Source organism: Semicossyphus pulcher, unplaced genomic scaffold (genome assembly GCF_022749685.1).
Source record: "Semicossyphus pulcher isolate SPU_LCO1_2020_fin unplaced genomic scaffold, fSemPul1.0.p SCAF_8, whole genome shotgun sequence".
Classification (NCBI taxonomy): Eukaryota; Metazoa; Chordata; class Actinopteri; order Labriformes; family Labridae; genus Semicossyphus; species Semicossyphus pulcher.
In genome coordinates, this window is record NW_027211759.1 from 4,613,848 (window position 1) to 4,638,248 (window position 24,401).

At 41.3% G+C, this 24,401-nt stretch overlaps 3 protein-coding genes and 1 pseudogene across 6 annotated transcripts in view; 2 read left to right on the plus strand and 2 right to left on the minus strand.

Annotated features, from left to right (window-relative positions):
- plekha7a (pleckstrin homology domain containing, family A member 7a) overlaps positions 1 to 4,997 on the plus strand; it is a 165,900-nt gene extending 160,903 nt beyond the window's left edge. For 3 of the 4 annotated variants that reach the window (XM_069685813.1, XM_069685815.1, XM_069685816.1), the window contains 5 exons: positions 2,166 to 2,336; positions 2,613 to 2,746; positions 3,126 to 3,259; positions 3,510 to 3,550; positions 4,402 to 4,997. In XM_069685813.1, the coding sequence (XP_069541914.1) occupies positions 2,166 to 2,336; positions 2,613 to 2,746; positions 3,126 to 3,259; positions 3,510 to 3,535 (465 nt within the window). In that variant the 3' untranslated portion in view covers positions 3,536 to 3,550; positions 4,402 to 4,997. The remainder of the gene's footprint in view (positions 1 to 2,165; positions 2,337 to 2,612; positions 2,747 to 3,125; positions 3,260 to 3,509; positions 3,551 to 4,401) is intronic. The other variant, XM_069685814.1, reaches the window with a different exon arrangement.
- LOC138612510 (NLR family CARD domain-containing protein 3-like) lies at positions 4,755 to 14,585 on the minus strand (annotated as a pseudogene).
- A 2,193-nt stretch (positions 14,586 to 16,778) lies between these two features.
- Positions 16,779 to 20,016, minus strand: cunh11orf58 (chromosome unknown C11orf58 homolog). Its single transcript, XM_069685819.1, has 5 exons — positions 19,874 to 20,016; positions 19,128 to 19,211; positions 18,918 to 18,978; positions 18,582 to 18,691; positions 16,779 to 17,414 (listed from the first exon to the last, which is right to left on the minus strand). The coding sequence occupies exons 1-5, from the start codon at positions 19,925 to 19,927 to the stop codon at positions 17,184 to 17,186; spliced, it is 540 nt and encodes a 179-aa protein (XP_069541920.1). The 5' UTR covers positions 19,928 to 20,016; the 3' UTR covers positions 16,779 to 17,183.
- A 2,316-nt stretch (positions 20,017 to 22,332) lies between these two features.
- LOC138612511 (transcription factor SOX-6-like) overlaps positions 22,333 to 24,401 on the plus strand; it is a 133,011-nt gene continuing 130,942 nt past the window's right edge. Inside the window, exon 1 of the mRNA XM_069685818.1 lies at positions 22,333 to 22,591. The gene's annotated coding sequence lies outside the window, so the exon portion shown is untranslated. The remainder of the gene's footprint in view (positions 22,592 to 24,401) is intronic.

Genomic DNA, 24,401 nt, shown 5'->3' on the forward strand with positions numbered 1-24,401 from the left:
GTGTTCTTCCTAATCTGGTGTGTGGGGGGGTTTGATGAATCTGTATGTGTCTGCATGGTGTTTTTCTCTCTCTTTCCTCCTGTGTGCGACTGATTCTCCTGAGCACAACAAGGCATGGGATGCAGTGTTTCTCAGAGCATGTGAACACACCACCAGATCAGACCCTGCTGCAGGCTGCTGGAGTGGAAGGGATGCATGCATGGCTTTGATACTCCTTGGATGATTACTCACAACAAGTACCCCTCAACACACACACACGGCACACAAACTTGTCAGATTATAAATGTTCTCATGTAAACCGGGCAGAAGGACGTGGTACGTGTGTATAATTACAACTTCCAGAAACGGACTTATCGTCTACCTGGGACTTCTCCATGGTAACGATTCTCAAAGTCATGCTTTCAAATCTCTGGATGAATTTCCCGCTGTAATTGTTCCTGAGGCACGACTCTACCTGAGGCACGACTCGCTGCAGAGACATGACATATTTAACCACAGAGCTTACAGCTTCTATGTGTGCAGCGTTTCCTTACACCAAGATACAGCTCTGGAAAAAATCCTCTGGTTCTTCTATTTATAGGTTTATGTTTGTGCAAAATTTGCTTTTGTTTTATTGTAAACAACATTTCTCCTACTTCCAAATAACAGATTCTCCTTCAGGTCTTTTATTTGCAGAAAATAACGACTGGTTAAGAAAACAAAAAGATGCAAAAAAAGATGTTTTTCAGAGCTCGAGCAAAGCAAAGAAAACAAGTTCATATTTAAACGACAGAATACAAATGTTTTAACTCAGGAAGAGTTCAGAGTCAGTATATGGTTTTTACCTGGTTTTAATCACAGCGTTCTTGCATCTCTGCATGCTCTCCTCCAGTCTGTCACAGAGCTGCTGGGTGACATTAGGCCGCTCTTTGTCCGATGGCTTGTGACGTCCGTCTTCTTCAGGAGGTTTTCAGTGGCGTTCAGATCTGGATTGGTCGGCCATGACATGTAGAGAGAGAGGCTGATTTAAGGAACATTTGGAGTGGTCTCTTAATTTTTTCCGGAGCTGTATATTAGAGAAATGATTCACCCTTGTAAACATCTTTTAAATAGTCCATAGTTGGGACTATGGTAATCAGTTGGTAATCTCGAAGATCTCAGTTTCGTTCTCTTTGGCGGCACCTATGGCGACAAAACGCTAATTGCAGGAGCACACTTCCCAGATATCCAGACAGTGCTGCGTGTGTGACGTCCACGGTTGGCTCCGGTTGTAACTCTTGATTTTCCTGGCTGACGGTCGCTTTCCTTTTTAGACTGTTTGCTTCATCTGAGCGTCGAGTTTGTTTCTTTTTCTTCTTTGGATTTTCTCTTATTGTTGAAGTTGTATCTGTAGTCATCCATCTTTTCGTTGTTTGTTCAGCCATAGTAGATTACTGTTTACTCGCAACTCTTGCAGAGAGCGGAAAAGCAGCTGCTTAGCTCCGCCTACCCTCTCTGGCAGACCAACCACTGCTGGCTGATGGAAAACGCACGAAAGTCGCCACAGACACCCAGTCTGTAACACTGCAAATGCAAAGGCTTTCATCAGTGGGCCATCGGCTCAATCACCATTGTGTTACCTCATTCGGCGATAGATAGTGACATGAAAACCTTTGAGATTATCACTTTAACAACAGTGGAAACGTCAGTTGTAGTTTTCACATTTCCAAATGAAAGCTGCTGCGTTCAGCCTCTAGCAGATTGTCTCTGTGCTCCTGCGTGTTGTTTCCTGATCTACAGTCCCAAAGCCGAACGTTATCAAAGACGAGGACGATCAACAAATTACACATTTTAATTAATCCATTTCAAAATTTGCTGCAAATTAATGATCTATAAGTTGAATAACTGATTAATCAACTAATAGTTTCTGCTCTAAAAATCATGTGTACTGTGTAACTTTAAAGGCTTCAGCTCCTCATATGTAGATTAATGTTCCTATAAATGAATCATGCAGATATCCAGGGATCTGACCTGCTGCCATTAAATGTAAACATTTGACACTGGTAAAGTTATACATAGAAATGTGTTTAATCGGGGGAAACCCTGTGATTACTTAATATTTACTGAAAGGCTCATATCTAACGATGTTACCTGATGTTTCCCCGTCACCATGCCTGCAGTGTAATCCTGACTTCTGCCCTCTCCAGGTGTTTGATTGGCAGGAGGAACGACCTGTCGCAGAGGGTCAGAGCGATGAGGGGCGGCACCAAGTGAAAGAGAGAGGGAGGATCCAATCGGACGAGTGGGTGACGGTGACGGCGCACATACGAGAGGTGGACGTGGAGCCTTTTGAGTTTGACCTGGATATCAGCCGCGAGGTAGACACACACCTGATGAGCCTCTGTCTCAGTCATGGAAAATACAGGAGGCTGAGCAGCTCGCGGCTGTTCATGCCTTTATAGTGAAATACAGGAAGTTGCTGGAAAAGATCTTTATACAGAATCAATTAGATTTATTAGAAACCCTTTAAGAGCAGAATTTAAAGATGACAGGTTCGATATTTGGTTATTGGAAAACCTGCACTTTACTTAGTCTGTACATGTAGTGGCTGTCCTTAAATTGTCTAATGAACTACCTGTCTGTCCAACATGCAGCTGTCCAAACCTCAAAAAGTTCCCATCCCAGAGCGCTACATAGAGTCTGACTCTGACGAGCCTCTGAGTCCAGAGGAGCAGGAGGAACGCTCCCGCCGGGCCGAGCGCATCAAGAACCTGCTGACCAAATCCAGGTAGACCACGCTCGCTGGTTGGGTTGAAGCTGTTGTTGATTTTGGTGTTTTACTTTATCACTTGGGCCGTGTAAGTATGCGAAGAGAAGAGTTAAATATTCAGTGTTTTTGCTTTGTAAGATAGACAAACACACGGATAGATAAAGAGTTCAAAATGTCTGCAGCTTTTCTGAGATCTTCTCTATCACAGGGGAAAATAAAGGCCTTATTGCAACAGTGTAGGTACAGTTACTCTTATACTACACCTGTTTAATGTTTAAGCACTCTCAAAGTGTTGATGTGTACATCGCGTCAACAAGGGATGGTTGGTAGTTCGACAGCAGTCAGAGTGTTTCGCATGAATCCACTGGTTCATAGTCCGGAGTGTTTGTGTCCACAGTGTTCAGAACATTCAGCCGTCTGCACCGCTGGACTTCAGTGAGCTGGACACAGCTCTGCAGCAGCAGAAGAGGATCATGAACGTGTCCCAGGCGCTGGCCTCCGAGGCCTCACGCAAGAGCAAGCTGGTCGCAGGTCAGTGCACTCACACTGTCGTTAACACACATGTATCCCCAGCTACAGTACATGCTTTATATAAGCTCTTACACTATAATACACTTAAGTATAAACTAAGTAAGGCTTCATACACGCAACCAAATATGGCCAACAAAATGTTCTCTTTACACTTTGAACCTCAGCTGTTCTTAAATCACTTTAAAGACGGATGTACAAAACACACAAAGTGACTCTAGAAACAAACATGTGATCTGTCCCTGGTGTGCAGAGACTGAGTCGCTGGAGAGTCGGTGAGAATGTCTGATCCAGGTATACCACCCATTTCCCCATCGGGTCGTGTGCTCTATTGTACTTTCTGTTTCGTGTGCGTCTGTATAAACTGATAAGTTTTGGCCAGGAATGTGCACAGATTGGTGACAGAATGGACTCCCTCAATCCTTAAAAATGTGTCCTGAGTGAACATTTTCTGTTTCACTTTCATTTTGGTCACGTACATAATCCAAGGTTATGTCAATAAAATTTTTGAGAATAAAAGAAATCTGTTTATCTTTGACTAAACATTCATCCTTATTTGTATCAAGTCTCTGAAGCTAATCTGTGCTCAGTCCTGGCTCCTGTGTTTGGGGTGATTAAGAGCCTCTGTTTCTTCTTGGCTGTTGTTCTGGTCAGTGAAGCTCTGGTATCATAAAGGGCTGTTTTGATGAAATGTGGTGGCCTCAGTGTGAAAAGTCGTGATTGGTGGGAGCTGTGTGCTTTTTTTCTAAATTGAAAGACATTCATACTATTTGTGCACAGTTGATAATGAGGTTCCTATATTTCTCAGGAGTGCAGAATTCTATGTCAAATACGTTTAGATTAAACGACAATTTCTGTTTATGTTATCAATTTAAAATGCACATTATGCTTGCACAAAGTACTGGAGTCAGGTCTCTTCTTGGTATCATATGCACTATGCATCTAAACTGTATATTTTACAAGTTTGTGTACAATTTGTCTGTGTGAAATCTACGGTAAACATTTTTAAATCCCAAATTCTCCTGCAAATAAAATGTCTCATTTGCATAAAAAGCTCCGATACAAATTAAAGATTTGTTAGCACCTATGATGTCCTGACAGTGAGAACAAACACTGACCACTTCGCTGTGTTTTCTTCTGTTCAGCTAAAGCAGCTGCACAGCACTGACCCACAGGAACGACCAGCGCAGCAGAACAGAGGAGCTTCTTCGTGACGACGGATCAACAGTTTCCGACTAACCGATTCACTTGTAACAAATCACTATTTTTAAAACAAAGACACATTTTTTAAAGAGTTTTGATTCATAGTTTTGAAATAGAATCGAGTTTTCTAGCTTCTGCACTTACACTGCAAAACTAAGTACCAATAATTTATAACACAACTGATTTTATAAACTTACCTGTTGCGCCGTTTGGTCTGTATTTTTATGAGTTTATAAAAGAAGAAGGAGATGAAAGCCAAACTGCTCAGATTACAGGAAGGATGTTTGACATGAATCGTTTATTTATTGTTTACACTGTTTGGCCTGACATGTTTGTTCAGCTTGTGTACTTTTCTTTACACTGTCACCCAATGATCACATCCTGTCAATCAACTCCAATACATGACACAATAACACTTATAAAACACCTGGCAACAGTAACGTCATTATAGAAAATAAATATTTGATAAAATAGTTGCCGTCTGTTTCATTTCAGTATCGGTCTGTTGTGTTTCCAAAATAAAGATTCTTTTCTCACACTTGAAACATGTTTTGTGTCATAAACTTGAAATTTGTCTCTAGGGAAACATAGCAAATTATCTAAGGCTAGAACTGCCTTGGTGTGCGGCATCACTTTACCTGCTACATATCTGTCCCTACAAAAAAAACAACAAATAAATAAATACATTAAAATACATTTTATCATTGCTGTATCATTTCACCTGTCCTGAGCAGGACACCATTTTACCCAGGGGGAGGGTGCTCCGACTGCTACATAAGAACACATAAGAATACAATAAATTACAATGTCGACAAAGAAATTCATATCACACAGTCCTCTAACTTGTGTTTCTCCATAACTGTAAACCAAATCTCTTGGCCTTTCAGTTTGCTCACTTGACAACTTAGCAAAATCCAAGTTAGCTGATGCTAAATAAACCTTAGCTTAAAAAATAAAATACTTCAGTGTAAATAAAAAATAAGGACACGATATATGATATGATACGTGGTGTTATGCTTATAGTAACATTCTATAGATATTAAATAAAGTACAAAAGGCAAAATACCGGGGGAATATACTGTTTTTGTTGTAATAGAGTGCTTTCAACCATTCTAGCTCTTTAAGCTAACAGCTAGCTTACTCTTATGTCCTTTGTTGCTTCTTGACAATGATATAGTTCTGCTGCTTTCTGTTTACAATACCTCCACAGAACACTCAGGTGCTTTTTAACCCAGTGTGAAGCAGATAGAGTGAGAGTCAGTACCTCCATGTTTGAGGCCTCCATGTTTCCTTGGTTGTGGAACAAGTTGCTGTCCCAAGTGAAGTATCTGATTCAGTGAAGGTAATATGGACTGTGAGACCCACAGGCAGATCAGTTAGGTGTCCAACAATGCAAATGTTGTTCTGGTATGTAATTGGGAAATCAAACTTTGCGTTTAAGATGTTTTCAATGGAAAGAAGCGGTGATAGCTAGATGAAAGCAGCTAGCTAGGTGAAAGCTAGCAAGCGGAGAAGTAGCCTTTCGGAATTAGGAAAAATGAAGCTAAAAGCTTTTTCAGTCGGATATTTTCAACAAAAAGTACATTTAAAAGTCACCAAGGTAGAGTTCTTTTTGAATACTAACTTCACAACACAGATCATGTTAGATCCACTACAGATAGAAGCAGCATGTTACAAACATCTGATATGCCTTCATTTTCCCAATACTGTTAGCATCAATTAGCTCATTGGTGTGTTCAATGTACATGTTTCAGGAACATGTACATTGAATATTTAACTGTATTTAAGGGTATTCTGGTTGGCACAGAACTAATGAAGTATCTGCGACTCCTAACCTGAAGCCTGGATACAACGGCTCAGAGAATTTAACGGGGAAGGTGTGCAGGTGACTCATGGCGTTCGATGATACGGCGTAGAAGGACAGAGTGCCAGCTGACCAGTCCAAGAACACTCCAACCCTTTTAGAGTTAAAGTAGGGGACAGATATGGGCGCATCATCCCTGTTGTACCAGGCTGTGTATTTACCATGACAGTAGCGCAGACTCCAGGACTGACTATTGTAGCCAAGGACAGACTCGTTACCTTTTGTTTTCCTGCTGATTCCTTTATAAGCCACCCCGATACCTGTGCGTTCCCCAGTCCACTCCACCTCCCAGTAGCAACGAGCAGACAGAGCCTCTTTACAAAGCACTTGTCCCCAGTCTGTAAATCGCTCTGGACTGTCGGGATACGTCTGTGCCGTTTCCATTCGAATCATTTTTCGGTGGTCTTCGGAAATAGACAGGAGTGAATGGGCGGTATTCAGATCCATAGTAAGTGGGCAGGCATCTGAAGAAAATCAAAAATATATGTAATATATCTTAAAATGAATAACTTGGCTGCATGCGTGAAATGTCCATTGAATTGTGTGTAAAAAAACTTACACTTCTTCAGAGATGATTTTAAGTAGCACTCTGCATTGTTGTTCAAGCTACAAAAATCAAACACTGACATTAAAAACATTGAAAGTGTGCTTAGTTACTTTACAGAAAAGGAACAAAACACACTGGTACACTGTTACCTTTGCTCTTTGTCTCTAGAGACTATAACTTCACACAGTCCCTGTACTGTATGTATTACACATCTCAAGGGACTGAACTAAAAGGAGCATTAGATCTTTCTTTTGGACATACCACACTCACATGTACCAGCTAAAAAGCCCAGGTGTGCATGATTTCACTAATTAACTTATGTGGAACAGGTTCTAAGGAAAGGTAGTCTCTTCACTCAGAAAACCAAGGTCAGAGGTCCAGGTACTTGACTTCTTCCCCTATTTATAAACGGTAGTTGGGAAAAAGCATTCGTTTTTTGATTTTGGTTTACACATGGACCGTTACAGTGTACCTAAATGTTCTCTACTGTATCAAGAATATCTGTCCACACAGTTACATATTCCACACGTATGGAAACTCTGTAAGACACACCACAAGAGGGGACTGAGCAGATACAGTTCCTCAGATATTACCCAGGATTCCTGACCCTGGTATTCAAGTGTGATGTCCCCACCAACAGAGAGCTCTATGCAGTGTGTGCCATACTAAATATTTATTGGTGAGTCACACAAGGCGCTGTGTGCCAGTACCTAAGGTGCCAGGCGATGCTTTAAACATTGTCAAACCCCACAAGATAGAGAGATCATGTGTGAAAGGAGAGACGATGCTCAGATGGCCAGCTTGCAAGGCCAACCCCAGATGGGTCAATGAAAATGTCTATAGAGAAGAAGCATCCAGCACCTGCTCCCCAACGGAGCTGCCAGCAGCCACCTTAAAGCACAAAATCTAGCAGAAGAAGATTTACCATGTTTTCATTGACCATCGGAACCGGCCAGAACTGTGACCACGGGACTCGTGAGTGAGCTGATAGCTTTGCATCCACTACACTACTAGCAAGTATTTCATACAACTTAGTGTCCAAAAATCCGAACTATCCCTGTAAAGAAAGGCAAACCAGCTCTCACATCATAGCCTGCACATGGGCCACATGGGCCACATGGGACGTGATATGCAGATCAAGTGGCCCAGTTGGGTCAGTCCCTGTACATATGGAATATGTAACATGGTTGTGAGATAGTCGATACCATGATGAACAACAAGTTATGGCATATAACTCAGTTATACCTGACAGTGAGGTCTTTTATGTCCTCCTGCAAAGAGGACATGAGCTCCATCCCCAGTTGCCCTGGGTGATTATAACTCAGATCAAGTTCCTTCAGGTGGGTTGGGTTGGACCTCAGAGCTCTCGCCAAAAAGCCACAACCAATCTCTGTTATTCCACAAAAGGGTAGCCTAAAAGGAGAGAGTAAAACATTTACATTTTATAAACAGCATGCAATATTGACTCACCTTCAGTCCAGGTTGCTTCATCAGCATTAAAACAAAGCCTGATTCAGCACTTGTCACAAACCTCAGTTTTTCCAGCTGACATGTTGTACTTGCAAGCCCAGCAGACAACAGCTCTACTCCTGAGTCCTGAAGGTCATTGTCACTTAAGTCCAGCTCTCTCAGACACGAATCGCTTAGAACTTCACCAATGGCTCTGCAACATCTGTCCGTGAGGTTGGATTCTTTAAGCCTTCAAAATGAAATGATAATGAAGGAATTAGACAATCACTTACAACAGCTTCTGCCTCCACTGTGGAGGTTTCAGATTTAGAATGAGTAAATCATTTAACTTGCACAATACACTAGTCTTTGGCACAGATGTTCTTTACTCACAAGGCTACTCTGGATTCTTTGATCACTGGTAACAGCCTCAGAAGACCTTCCTCTGATCTTGAATACTCCCTCAGGTCAAACTCATCTGACTCCTCCTTTGAGGTCAGCAGCATAAAGACCAGAGCGGACCACTGTGAAGGTGACAGCGTGGTCTCTGACAAACTACCAGAGCTCAGGTAGTGCTGGATTCCCTCCAAGAGAGACTGATCGTTCAGCTCACTGAGGCAATGGAAGAGATTGATGCATCTTTCTGGGGAGGGATTTTCGCTGATCTTCTCCTTGATGTACTCAACCATTTGCTCGTTCCTGGGTGAGCTGCTCACCATTGTGGTCAGGACGCACTTCAACAAATTCTGATTGGAAGTCTGTGAGAGGCCAAGAAGGAAGCGAAGAAACAGATCAAGGTGTCCGTTGTCACTCTGCAAGGCCCTGTCCACTGCACTCTGGAGAAGGTGCGTCACGTCACTGGGAGACTCCTGGGCAGTGGTGGTTGCTTGTGGCTCCAGCAAGTTCTGATTGAAGCAGATGAATGTGTGGAAAACGTACATCGCAGCAAAAAACTCCTGTATGCTGAGATGCACAAAGCAGTAGACCTTCTCCAGATGAAATCCGAAATCGTTTTCAGAGATCTGTGTGAACACTCCTGAGTATATTGCAGCGTCATGAACGTTGATATTGTACTCATTCAACTCATTCTCATAGAAGATCATGTTGCCTTTCATCAGGTGCTCAAAGGCCAGTTTCCCAAGCTTCAAGATCATCTCTTCATCCATTCTGGCCTGGAACTCTGTCTCAGAAGCCTCTTGTCCTGCTGAATACTTCCTAGATCGGATCAACGAGTTGTATACCAGGAAATGCGTGTACATTTGTGTCAGAGTCTCCGGCATCTCTCTTTTGTTCCCATCCTCCTCGACTCTTTTGCTCTCTGTGTCTTCTAAAATATTCTGCAGCACAGTGGCAGATATCCAGCTGAAGACTGGTATGTGACACATGATATGGAGGCTCCTGATTGACTTCACATGTGAGATGACTCTACTGGCCATGTTTTGATCAGAGATTTTTTTCCTGAAGTACTCTTCCTTCTGAGGGTTGTCAAACCCTCGTATCTCTGTCACACGGTCAACAAGATCAACTGGAATGCGATTTGCAGCTGCAGGCCTGGAGGTGATCCAGATGTGTGCAGAAGGCAGCAGGTTCCCCTTGATTAGATTTGTCAGTAAAACATCCACTGAAGTTGGCTCTGAGACGCTGCAGCAGGGCTTGTTGTGGTCAAAGTCCAGAGGAAGCCGGCACTCATCCAACCCATCAAATATCAGGGCAAGCTTGTATTTGCCAAAATTTGAAATCCCTGATTCCTTAGCCTCTGAAAGAAAATGATGAAGTAGCTGCGTCAATGTGTAGTGGTTCTCCTTCATCAGATTCAGCTCCCGGAATGGAAGATTCATTAGGAGTTGGATATCCTGGTTGACTCTCCCCTCGGCCCATTCAAGATTAAACTTCTGCACGGAGATAGTTTTTCCAATGCCAGCAATGCCTTTAGTCATCACTGTTCTGATGAGTCTGTCTTGTCCGGGTAGGGGCTTAAAGATGTCTTCACATTTGATTGGTCTCTCTTCTATTGCCCGTCTCCTGGTCGCAGCCTCAATCTGCCTGACCTCGTGTTCATTATTGACCCTTCCACAGACTCCCTCTGTGATGTAGAGCTCAGTGTATATCTTGTTGAGAAGTGTCTGGTTCCCATGCTGTGCCACTCCCTCGTAAATGTATTCAAACTTTTTCAGTTTGCGTCTGAGTTTGCGCTGGCATACATCAAGCTCGCCATAAATGTCTAGATGAAGGGAGAAAATGAAAAAACGAAATCATTTTGGTGCATCAATTTCAGGGTTGCAACCTCACCCTGAATGTGTGGCCTAGAAGTTCATGTTAAATTTCTTTCCTCATCAAATTTCAGAGAAAACACGACATACTTTAGTGTACGAGTTCTACTCTTGGTACTTACTTTTCTCAAGTCTGTCAGCAAGTTCTGTTTGGCCGATTTTCTTCAAGACATGTAGTGTAATCTTGAGAGCCCCGTCACTGGCACTGGTATCTTGCTTCACATCTTCAGTGGTCAAACAGTCTTGATTCACCTTGTCACTCTCAGACGACTGCGATAGGTTCGGAAAGAGCATCTGTGCATACCTTTTTAGCTCACACAGCAAAATGTTCTTGGCGTGTTCTTCCACCAACTGCAAAGGAGAAGGTAGAAGTAATACAGTTGGCTGACATCTAAGATACCTTTCTTTAACGTAACACCTGCTTTATGCATATGGTGAACATACTTTATGCACAAAGATCAGGTCATTCTTTTGAACCATTCTGGTTTCAGTGCAGACATAAGAGACATGTCTTACCTTAAATATGGAACTTCCATCCATCTCCATCGATTCTGGACAATCACGTTGGTCCCTTGAGATGAATATTGAGAAGTATGTTATTCTAAGATCAATCAATCAAATTTTATTTGTATAGCGCCAAATCATAACCAGAGTTATCTCGAGACACTTTACAAAAAGAGCCGGTCCAGACCGACTCTTTATTATGTTATTTAAAGAGAAGCCCAACATGAATCACCATGAGTAGCACTTAGCAATGTTCGGCACATTGGCAGAAAAACTCGAGCAGAACCAGACTCATGTTGAACAGCCATCTGCCTCGACTGGATGGGCCGAAAATGGGATAGAAGGAGATGCAGGATAGAGACAGGCAAAGAGAGCAACAACAACATATGTCCTTGTTACATGAACAACAACAGGTAAGTGTTCAAATGGAGTGCCTCCAAAGTCTGCTTGGTGATAGAACTGCCTTGGTGTAAATGACATTGGTCTTTCCTTACTGTGGCAATAAAGCTGAAATACAACAATGTATGACGTGTACTGGATAAAAACATGGACGACAATACTAACAAGTCAACTTTGATAACTTCCCCGCATTGTCATATTTTTGTTGGTTTCATTTTCAGACATTTTAAATATATGAATAATGAAAATTCATAAGTAGGTTAATATGACGAAAGAATTTACAAAATTCTCAATTTACACGATCAAGTGCGCTAATAAATAAAAAAATATAGTAAAGGTCAGCAGGTTTTATTCTCATTAGACAATGTCTTAATAGTTAATAGTTGTTGTGATATAAAACCAATGTTAAACCAACATTTCAATCCCCACATGGCGACAACAGCTAAAGACCCAGAATTAAGACTTCACATACCCGTTAGGCAATTCTTTGCTGAAGTCATGATAGATATTTATGGAGGCATCACTTTTCATGGACAGGCAGGAAGAGGCCGGCAAGTCTGATTTCTCTAAATGAATTGAACTGCAAAGAGAAAGTAACAACAGCACTTCAATACCTTCTTCCGTTCTGGAACCAAAGTTATCTTTACCAAGTTAAAGGTTTTTTAACAGCCGACACTTTGTTTGGCCAGGACCAGTGACGAACAGACAGAAAAAAGCTACATTGCCGTCATTATGTCATTTAACATTTAAAAACCTTGACCAAAAATCAGACGGTGAAATCTAATATACATTTGAGCTATTAAAATACATAGGTAAATAACTGTAGTAGACATAATAAACTCAGCAGTGAATATAGAAAATAAGACTTTTTGTACCTTGCAGTTGCTTCTTTGCTGAAGTCATGATAGATATTTATGGAGGCGTCACTTGAGGCTGGCAAGTTTGATTCCTTAACCGAGCTGATAAAGAAACATAGAGCAAGAGTTGGTGGGTTTTATTCTCATTACACAACCACAGACCCGGAGTAGACTTAGTATACCTGTCAGCTGCGTCCTTGGTGAACTCATGAATGATATTTTTGGAGGCATCACTTTTCATGGACAGGCAGGATGAGGAGGGCAGCTCTGGCCTATGAGGAGACCAATCAGCCTCTTCAGAAGCTTCCATTTTGACGGCAACACCTAGTGAGTTAGTATTTCTACATTGGCTTAACTCAGTATCATAACGTAAATTAAACAAAATTCAACTCACTCACTATACCTTGGATAATCTTTGCTTATTACTGTAGAATACATGTTTTTAAACTGAAATCATAATGAGAACAGAAACAATACAGTCATAGTGGAAAAGTACTTTTAAGTACAATGACATCATTTCCATCCTGTTGCATTTTGCAAGCGAAATTTCAACAGCAGGATTCCAGTTGTGCAAATAGACCAAGACTCAACATCATTGGCTGATTTCAAACAACAATGATAATTCATGCTGAGAGGAAATTAACAGTCTTGTAGTGTGGCACACAAAGAACAGCTGACTTTTCAAGGTTGATAGTGTTGCGACGTTCGCGAACGATCCGATTCTTTTGAACGGCTCTTTGTTGCAAACGACGGGAACCGAGTCGTAGTTGAGAGCCGTTGTTTTTATAGCTGTGCCCAAATTTCACGGCCCGCCCTCGATCCACTCCTCTTTATGCCGGATGACCACAGGCAGCTTTTTTCAACTGCAACTCCGCTACACTCGGTCACGTGCAGTGGAATCATGTCACCAGTTCGCAAACGATTAGGCTCTCCGAAAGGAACGGACCCATAAGATCCAGCTCCCTTCAAAGAGCCGTAATTCCCAACACCAAAGGTCAACAAAGCTTCAGAGTTTATTATCAAAAAAATTAGACGAACACACACACCCATGTCTGCATCACATTCTTGTTTTTCGTACCGTTCTGAGCCCTCATGTCTACATCACATTCTTGTTTTTCGTACCGTTCTGAGCCCTCATGTCTGCATCACATTCTTGTTTTTCGTACCGTTCTGAGCCCTCATGTCTACATCACATTCTTGTTTTTCGTACCGTTCTGAGCCCTCATGTCTACATCACATTCTTGTTTTTCGTACCGTTCTGAGCCCTCATGTCTACATCACATTCTTGTTTTTCGTACCGTTCTGAGTCACACACTCACACTGCACGCCTGACGTCAGTTAAGTCTGTGACTGTTTCGTGCTGAGGCTTTAGGCTGGAGATTGGGATTGGGCTAAAGTGCACTAAAGGTAGGCTGTCCCTTCCAATAGAGAAAGTGCAGTGTGTCCTCCTGGGGTGCCCTTACAGTTAATACAACTTTTAACATTTCCAAGACTGCCCGACGTGCTAATACACACTTCTGCCAGCTGGTGCTCCGCTGCATCCTGCTGATGCCCTTTTTATTTTTTCCGCCCCTTCCCTCATGGCAGCAGGAGTACTGCCCCCTACTCATCAGTGATGTGGTGGGTTAAGGTGCCCGTGCAGAGCCAGAATGATACTGAGAGACAATATGCACCCCTGCCTCAGTTTGTTTATTCTGCTGCCGTCAGGCGAACGCTTCGAGCAGCCTCTATCCGGGTGTGACACTCTCACATTCATCCTCCATATCTAAAACGTGTTTTAGTGTGGGTAGCACAGGGAACGCTGTGTACTTAGCAGATGAATACAACAAACCTTAGACTGGCAGATGCGGTCAGACGACTCTCGGTTTGACAAAGTTCACGCTACTTTCACGTCTACTTACAATTAAAATACCCTTGTAAGATCCTGTTTTCATTGAACGCGAAAATATGGACATTTTAACACATTCCATCTAGTTGTAGTAAACTTAAATGATACCTTCACCAGAGCTGGCTCATACGTGGTCGCTCTGAGTTTCATTTCGCTCAAAACATTTACTAATGGCGCTCACACGAAGTTAATGTTTTCTGATTTTCTCGCTGGTTCAAAACTTTTGACATGAATATAAACGCTGTATTCTGCTCTATTTATTAATGTATGCTAAAACCAATCGTCTACCAGCTGTGTCTTACCTTGTGTAGCAGGCGGTGCTAAGACTTCCGCGAGCCACTTTTTCTCCTTCCAAGCAGTAGAAAGTAGAGATGTTTCGGTCCTGAACGATTCGTTCAAAAAGAACGAATCTTTTCAGTGAACGGAATGATCCGTTCACTTTCAAGCATCAAAGTCGTTCCTTTCGTTCACTTGGCTCCCCACTTCTTCTTTTAGGAAACCAGACTGATTGATGTTAGCACGAGCCAATTGCGTTTCAGAGGAGGGCTGTTTGTATCACATCTAATGTATCAAATCACCATCATTGGTTAGGAGAACGACTGAACGTATCATCGTTCATGAACGAGTGACAGTGACTGAACGTATCGCTTGACCGAATGTCTCTCTCTCTCTCTCTCTCTCTCTCTCTCTCTCTCTCGTTCACTGAACGAAGCGACCTGATTAGGTGCATCTGTACATACAAGTCAATTCACAGACTCAGACTCTGATTAAATATATTACATCCTCAGGCCCTGTGAATATATAAGGAGCCTCATTCACCTCCGTTAAACTTTAAAAACAACATATCATAAAAACGGTGATGCAGACTCGCAGCGCTGAGACGGAGAGAGCATCTGCACAGAGGGAGGGGGGGAGCGGGTCATCGCGGACTGAAGTGATGACGAGATATAAAAGTTTGATCATAAAGCCTGATCATCTACAGCTCTGTGTAAAATATATGTAGTACACAGCGGACTGCAGTCTCTGTTGACAGACAGATCTGAACACAGGTCCACGTTATTAAACGTCTGTGTTCTCCCCGCGCTGCGTTATAAACTATGATGAACTGATCGCACAATGAAGTTGTAGTCTTCGTATTTTATTTTATGTATTGTGTTTTGTACAGATATGGACGTATGTGTCTGAAATAAAGAAATAAAGTAAAGTACAATACTAGAAACGATATTACAACAGCTCAAAAATAAACTGACACAACAGCAAGATGAGATAACACATGAATGTTTATTTTTATATAAATATAATATTTTCTTTTTAATATAGTTGGGCCAAGTAACTGTTATTTTGTGATGATTGAACAAGAAGACCAGTAATGCAATGGGAGCCGTATTGTTCGTGAACGAGTGAGAGTGAGTTACGGGTAAACCGGAAATGTCACTGAACGACCTGGTGAACGAATGTAATGAACGAATCGTTCAGCTGAACGAGATCCGAAGATCCGGGTCACTGAAGTGAACGAGAGTTGACATCTCTAGTAGAAAGGAGGGGATGAAATGATCAGCTGTGTGGCACACGTCATGTGACTCATCTCACCTTAACCTTTGGCTTTAATGTTTTAACACATGTTCTGTACATCTTAACTGGTACTGTACTTAATTTACGTGACTATTTCTTTGCTTATGCTACTTTAAACTTACACATTTCAAATGGAAAATTATTTTTTAGAATAAAATGTTTAGAAAAACAAACAAATAAATATACACACAAACAAAGATCGGTAGTTAAAAATACAAATGTACTTTAACGATAAAACCAGTCCAACCGTCAAAAAAAATACCGTGTAGTTTGAGCCTCTTGATTCATGCTTCGGATGTCTGGCTATGTGATTTTTGGCGAATTCAATAAAGAGACATTTCCCCCTAAACCCTTCAAATTGTTTTATTTCAATAACTGTTTGAGGCTTAAAGTGGTATAATCAATAATTTTTACGAGATTTTACTATAGAACCGGAACTACTTACATTTTTTAAAGCTCCTGTGGGGACTTTTGAGCTGATTATGAAATTGACTGAAATTAATTCTGAAGCCTCTACATGAGCTACAAAAGCAAACGAGACCATTAGCAACAAGATTGAATATATCTTTATAGTTATTTTTAATGCCTGTAACCACTGCCGGGGGGTAAGTGTCAGACGAGGCGCTCCCAAATCAGCCTTTTTATACATGTTCCACGGCAAAGATTCACATAAGTGATACGTTTGAACGTTAAAAGAAAGCAGTTTTTTGTTTAAAACACCTTACACTTGTACAGATCAAAAAAGAGAGAAGAGGTACTTCTTTGTTCGCATGATGTACCAAAATCACCACACACCAAAAGTTCTTCATAGGTGCTTTAAGTAGATTTGGCCTATAACACTCTTACTACGGTAGGATCTTGAATGCAGGACTATTAGTAATGACGGAGTAATGTTATGTTGTATTGATCCTTTTGCTTTTTGTCTTTGGACATCTACAATGACTTTTTACATCACAAACATTACAACAGACACTTCCTTTTATTGGTTTTCAAACATGAAATCACAAAATGTACAGTGTGTATACCAATCATGCTGAACAACAAGTGATCCGGTCTCATCCAACACTTTGACTTTAAAAAGGTTCAAACTAAATAAAATCTGGAACATTTGCGATCTTAAAATGATAGAAACTTAAAGTTGACATCAAACCCTGCAGATGTGATCGTCTGACAACATGCACACCTGGATGTTGCTCAATGATGAGTGCTTGTGTAGAGATTCCTTTTCTTTGCAGTAAAAGGGACCAACGTCATGGGTGAAGGAGAAGTTCCTTTCCCGAATTTCCCCCCGGGAATTCTGATTGCCTACAGTCAAACAAATAATGTCAAAATGTACAAATTTGAGATTACAAAAACTAACTCCTGCTTTGGATCCTACGCTGACTTTACAAAGGTCATTTTGTAGCCGGGTTTCCGTTCTTCATCGCTATCATCTGAGCTGGGCTCTGTCCGTTCTGAGGTCTGTTCTTTGGGGTCAGGATCGCAGCCTTTGTCTTGGGCGTCTGTGGGTTCTTTTTCACTAGTGGACTTCTCTGGCTCAGTTGCTTCTGTCTTGCTGTCCACTGGTGGGGAGGGTAACACCACTGGCTCTGGCTCAGGCTCAGGCTGTGGGTAAGAGATCAGATGGATGATTTACTTAAAACCTCAGATTGACAACAAATGTTCCTGTTTTTTCATTAATAATTCAGCCAAACATTCTATCTAGTCTATTACATTTTGGTCCTGATCGTGATGGAAATGTTCGTTATATTTTCCTACAGCACTGAATATAAAATCAAAAGAGTAATGACTTTTTGTTTCAGTTTTACATAATGAAGAACAAAGACCCAGCCTCACCCTACTCTGCACTCACAGTTTGACACATTAAAGTAAACGCTTAAGATAACATGAGTGTGTATAAAAGAGTTGTGTCTGTGTTGGGAAGGATGGATGCAATAATTCAGCTATGTCCATCTCTCCACCGCTCAGGTCATCTCAAAGTGTTCTGCTAAGACAGTGAAACAGCATATTAATGACTCTTCTGTGTTCCTCCCTGTCTTTATTAGGCCTTCATCATATTCCACCCTGTGGTTACATCCAGAACTACATGCTATTTTTATCTTTGGATTTTTCAAAAGGTTTATATTTACTAAATAAACTTTGCATTAATAAAAATTCCTTGCTTCATGTTATTTAGTGGAATTCTTATTGGAAATTACTAGTAATGCAAAGATGTCAAGCTCTAAACACATGCATTTTCCCCTGAAAAGTAATGAAGCAGTTTTGTTTTCATTCGTGTTCATTCAAGTTTTTTAAGCTTTTTATTTTATTTAAAGGTTTACATCTTAAAAAAAACGTTAGAAGCCAATTTACACGAAGTCAACAAACAGTTTTTCGGAAGTGTAAAAGATCAGGACATTTGTTGTGTACTTTAGAGCAGGGAAGTTCTGTTGACATGATGAATGAACCGTCAGAAATAATAACTATAATTCACTCCTGTTAAATTAGCCTAACAATGTGATCCATGAGTGGTGGATGAATTATGATATCAGATGGTCACAGAAACCCAAGGAAGCTGTATGGATGGAGATTGTTTTACTAGAACACCACAGCAAAGGCTGTTAGTCAGTTTAACAATCGACAGCCTGTGGTCTGCTTACTTCTGGATTTAGTCACTACAGTTAATAAATAGTAAATATATCAAATGTATTTACGCCTGGCACGATAAAGCTCTACTTTTATCTATTTTAAAAATCTCTCTGCCTTCTCTTGTCGCTCTTATAACCCGCTCACCTCACTGAAACCCAGGCCACAGTGTCTTCGGTTCCGGCCCGACAGCTTCCCATCCATGCCCTGCTGGTACTGCATCTCTAGCTGCTCATTCATCCTCCTGTCTTCCTGCCCTGCAGAGGAGACACGAGTCACAGCAGGCACACCCAGCCATTACAGGCCTATCCATGCATGGATAGATCTGTGCGGTGGATGTGTAGTAGGGGAAGCCGGGTTAATTGCATTGGGCATAAGGATGAGAGGCAGCAAGGGGTAAGTGGCAAGGGACAGTAGTTTGGACATTTCTTACATGAGTACAACAGAGACATCATTTTACAAGAGCTAAATAAAGAAGCTCACCACTGCGGAAGTGGGATGTCGACTTGTGGTCACCAATAACGAGGCGTCCTGTGTGTTCTCTCTGGAAAACAAATACAATCCCGTTTTACATCAATGTCACAACTTCTCCAAAGGTTATAGAGTGACAGTGACAAGTAAATCAAAACTTTGTTTGCTTTTTTATTAATTAACTGAGTTGAAGTATTGTGATCTACAATACACATAACAAACCTTGCTGGCGCCCATCAACCGTAGAAACTTCTGTTTCCTTTCATTGCTTCCTAGATCAGCTGATGCCCACTGTGTAGACCCATCCTGCAAATGCAGAACATGGTTGTTATCATTCAGGATATACTGAACTAGAGCAGAATTTCAATGAAATGAAATGAAATTATCTATACAATGACTGCTTTTACAAAGCCACAGAGATGGTTTGTAACTCACATGGCTACCTGCCGCTTTACCCTCTTATGACTTACACGTTCTGGTATCATTACAGACATAAACATGGATAGATAATAAGACCAATTTAATAGAATCACAACGCATGATTTGATCTTTAAACATGCATTACCTCAGTCAATTTATATTTGTTCATAAAGTCCAGTAGTATTTTACCTAAAAGTGGCAGCTAAAGTAAGCTCTTAATTCATGAATGATAATTCAAGTTAAAATTATTGGGTGGCCCTTACTCAGCATTATTTCATGGGTAGTTGACTTCCAATCAATACAATGTCATTTTAATCACTTTTGATACAATCCTATACAATTTATTACAAGTTTTGCGAAACAACGTTTGAAGTCAACCTTTAGAGGCGAGTGAACTTTGTCTGGACTGCAAACAAAAACGTGTTCAGATTTCCCGATTAAGCTTTGGAAGCCTCTCGATAGCTAATATACTCACGCGACGCTAACCATAACCAAGTAATTCATAGGTTCATCGACGCATTACGTTAAGTTTTGCTTATTATACTTACTTCATCTGGAGAAGCGGGTCGTTTTGTTCCATGCCTGTCTTCTGGAGAACTCATTATGCACGAGAGCTTTAGTAAAATGTCACTGAAATAGCATACCACTTTGCTAATGCTAACTGGGTTTGTCAACAAGCGTCTACACAGCCACTTCCGGTTCCGGTCTGCTTCTTCTTCTTCTTTTTGTTTTATTGGCGGTTGGCAAACAACTTTATAGTGCATTACCGCCACTAACTGGAATGGAGTGTGGATCGGGAGTTTACAGGCCATTAACCATTTCAACTAAAAAATAAATAATAATAATAATAAAATGAATAATAATAATAATATACATTCTGTCTTTCAAATAAGTACTTTTTAGATATTGTTATAAAAAACTATAACATTTATCACCAGAATTAATTTGTAAAATATCATATAAATCCAATCTCTTCTTAATTTCCTTCAGTCTCATTACCAATAACCTCTCAGCCTCATACTTTTGACAGTACATAATAAAATGCTCTACTGTTTAATATTGTTCACAGAAATCACAATATCCTGCAAGATGTGTTCCTGTTTTACATAATGTACTTTTTAATCCTCTTTGACCAAACCGAAGTCTTGATATTACAGTTTCTTCTTTTCTTGTTCTTCTATTGCTTCTTATCTTATCAACTATCCTTTGGATTTTGTAAAACCAACTTCCTTTTCTGTCCCCTAATGTTTCTGCCACCTTTCCTTCGTTTTGTGTTTGATTATAGTCTTAATTTCCATTTCAACTGTTATATCAATATTGGGTTTTTTTTTCTGTAGCTTCTTTTACACATTTATCAGCAATTTCAGGGCCTTTTATGCCAATATGCGGATTCTGAACAATGATTGTTGAATTTCTAATAAAATATCTGGTTTGAATGGTGGTTCCGGTCCTCTTCTTCTTCTTCTTCTTTGTTTGAGCTGTCTGAGTCATGGGAAAAATGAGTTTCCGATTGTAGCAGTTGACTTGAACGTACCATCAAGTCAAAATAAGCAGTAGGAACGTTGTAAAAATGTGTTGGTGCCTGAGTTTACAAGTTAAAGCACGTGACGTCATGTTACGCAGAAAAATGGCGGACGGAAGTAAACGTTTTGTTGATGGCGAGACACTATTACGCATGTAGGCCTATGTAATGCATATCATTTGCTGCTCACATTTAATGCGGATGTGGTACTAAGTTATCACCGGTAGTTGCTGTACACCGTGTACGGTAAACCTCCACGTGGTGCCCACATTGCGACTTAAAGATCGTCTGAGCTCGGAAGAACAAGTGTTTGAGGAGCACGTGAATGCAGTGTCGGTAACGGCTACTCTGCTACATGTCACCGGTGAATCTGGATGTTTGCTTTTCTGAAGCATATAGTCATTCAATTATTGTCATTATTATTATTTAGCAATTTATTTCCAAAAGCTTTCCTTTGTGGGGTCGTTGACATGAACAGTGTTACATTAACCCTCATTGGATGTCATGCATTATAACCACCAAAAGGTGGCGTAAGAGTAAGCGTAATGGAGAAACAGCCCGGAGGCGCTCTCACGTCTGACAGGACGCTGAAACTCAGATTCTCCTACACAGTCAGTCAGATATAAAAAGAGAAGAGACTATTTTAATGAGCTTAAAATGTTTGTGAAATTATAAGAGGTGAGTCCAAAAATCTTCATGTAATGTGTTAATAGACCTGCACGTTCTCTTCCTTAGCAGAATAAAGAATAATCAAATTAGGACTTTGTTAGTTTTGTTTCAGAGAGCAGGTGAAAGGACATTTTTGAAAAGATAAAATTTATTTTTAATCACAGACTTAAGCTCAAATTATTTTCGGTAGCTAATAGAATAAGATAAAAATTGTACTTGTAATTGTTACTGCTGAGACATCGCTTTAATTAAATTCGTCACATATTACGGTACAACGAAGATGCTTTATTTTATTTTATTAACAAGCTTTTTCAGCACAAACAAACACACAGGCCCATTCTTTGTATGTATCTCAATTTCAGACGATACCTGTCAATGTAAAAAAACAAAACAAAAAGAAAAACAACCAAGACCTGGTTAATTAAAATAATTATTTACCCAAGAGCAGGTGACTAGTGCACATTTAGTCTTATATCGGTACAAATAGGCCTTAATAGCGAGCAGAGAAATGGAGACAAAAAGTTCAAATGAAGGTTTGAGGAGAAGAGAAAAATGTAAACAGTTTATATCTAAATGAAGAATGCACATTAAAAACGTAGACAGAGACACGCAGAGGCAGATAAAGAGAGAGAGTAAGAGAGAGAGAGGGAGGGAGAGAGAAAGAGAGAGACCGGGCGGGGGGGGGGAGAGAGGAGGGGTTATCCTCCCTCTGCCTCTTTACCCGACACTGTCCCGCACTCTCACTTAACCTCCACATAGTGCCGGACCGGAATAACTTTAAATACTTTTTAAATTAAAGATCCTCCGAATGACAGCTCCTCGCGCTCAGTGTCACCCCTGGCAGTCACTCCGCAGAGTTTGATTTCACTTTCTGAACCTCGACGGAGCGCAAACAGAGGAGTTACCAAAGTCCCCGACACGCTCCAGCGATGGTTACTTTACGCACGGGATTTGAAGGCTGTGTGAACTGACTCCTCTTGTTTGGTCTCGACGCCGAAACTCTTCACCATCGCCCCGCAACTGTGTTTCAAGTTTTGCCAGGACCAAGCAGCGGATGACGACGAAGTGAATCCAGGTAAGAGAAGTCCTGTTGCATGAGTGTGGGCAGCACCGGGACCGCCAGCCGGCGCGTGCTCTGGCTGGGGCTGCTTGTTTTGAAAGTCGGTGCGCACTTCGGTTATCTGACAACAAACAGCGATGACAGATTCAGGCTGCAGCAGTGTCCTTAAACCTGCAGGTGGACCGTGATTATCTCTGCCGACCCCACATGACCCGCAAAAAGTCGCTCACAGACTCGTTTTGTTTTTAAAATAAAAGGTCCGTTTTAACGTGTTTTACAAAGATCGTATTCTGTACAGATACTTTCAAACAAAATCATTGATTTCAAGTGTGACAAACTGCCAACAGAAACGCACGACGCTTAAAATAAAACAATTAAAATGACCACTGACAGAGTTCATTCTCAACATTTACAATTGTATTAGTTGTTCTCTGGGAAATACACGAACAACAATACGGAGTAAAGATTATTCTCCTTTAAAATAACTAAAATAAACAACTTAAAAACATGTGAGATGAGCTGCAACCGAGTGACAATTAAAGACGTGTTTTTATAAAATGCAAATATTCTTCACACTTTGTCCACTGAGACGTTTGTTACAGCTGCTGATGGGATGCTTAAAATATTTATATATCAAATTTAATATGTCTCCTAAAAATGTAATCTGACTTTGAAACATGTTTTAATTAATGCTCTCATTCCGCCCGGTTTATTCTAATAGCTGCGTCCTCCACTTAAAATGAATATGCAATCTTAATTTGAGCCATAAAAGAAGCAACTGTGTGCTCGATCAGCAGACGCGTTAACTTCACTTTAACTGTGTCCATCTTCCGTCCCTGTCGCGCACCATTAACAGAAAAGGTTCAGCGGTTCTGTGGCACCAGAAGATAGTTCTCCAGACTCAGAGCCCATTAAGAGGCATTAAGAAAGAGTCTCAGAAGGAAGAAGCGCTGCAGCAAATCACTCCTGGACAATTAAAAACTTTTAAAGAACCTCTGAAGTTTTATTTTCAAGCCGCTTTTCAACATTTAAAGGGGCTGTGTGTTTGGGGGGGATGACATTAGGAGTTTCCTCTTCAGCCACACAGCGGTAACCTTCTGTCCATGATCGTGAACGCCTCGCGCTCTGCCGGACAGCCTGTGGTCCTCGTGCGCGTTCCCGGCTGCGCTGCACCTCCACAGACGCACATTTTCTGTTTGCGCCCTGTGTTCCCCTGGAATACAAGAGAGAGAGACTGTAGAGGAGTGAAAGCGGGGAAAAAGGCTTCTTTAGGGTTTGAGTTAACTTTCCCTCCTGGAGGTCACGGCGACTGACCCTACAGGAATGCGTGAGTCATAAATTAAAATAGACTCGGAGCCCTATTACGCGGATCCACTGGGAGACAATACAGGGGGACAGGGCTGTGCGCGGCCCAGGGACAGACATTATTGTGTAAGTTTCTTTTTAATTTCCCAGCATGCTTTCAGCGCGGTTATTGCCTTTCCTCTTGTTGTGTTTGCTCTGTGCGATTTCGCTTTTCCGCTGATAAAATGTTTCTATTTTCTACTTGTTAGCTGAGCAGCCTGATGGAGCGAGGGAGGAAGTGAACTGTGGGTGTGTGAACTTGAGCCATGCATGCAGGGACCGTTTGTTACCCGGGGTGCAGAGCGTGCAGCCCGGCCGATCAGCTGGGTCTGCCTCCTGTGTGAAAGTTTGCCCTGAGTTCACGGTGAGGATGTTACCGGGGGTACAGGAGGACAAGGCGCACGATCGCGGCCTGGAACACACTGATAGACGCTTTTTCAGGGTGTTCCCCGTGTGTGGAGCCGCGCTCGCTCTCTGATAA

Bases quoted from the DNA above. Each gene is read 5' to 3' on its own strand.
- cunh11orf58 (XM_069685819.1), bottom strand. From the start codon at position 19,927: ATGAGTTCTCCAGAAGACAGGCATGGAACAAAACGACCCGCTTCTCCA. The intron at 18,979-19,127 runs GTTTGTTATGTG...TTTGTTTTCCAG, and splicing joins GGTTGATGGGCGCCAGCAAG to AGAGAACACACAGGACGCCT. The intron at 18,692-18,917 runs GTGAGCTTCTTT...TCTCCTCTGCAG, and splicing joins GACATCCCACTTCCGCAGTG to GGCAGGAAGACAGGAGGATG.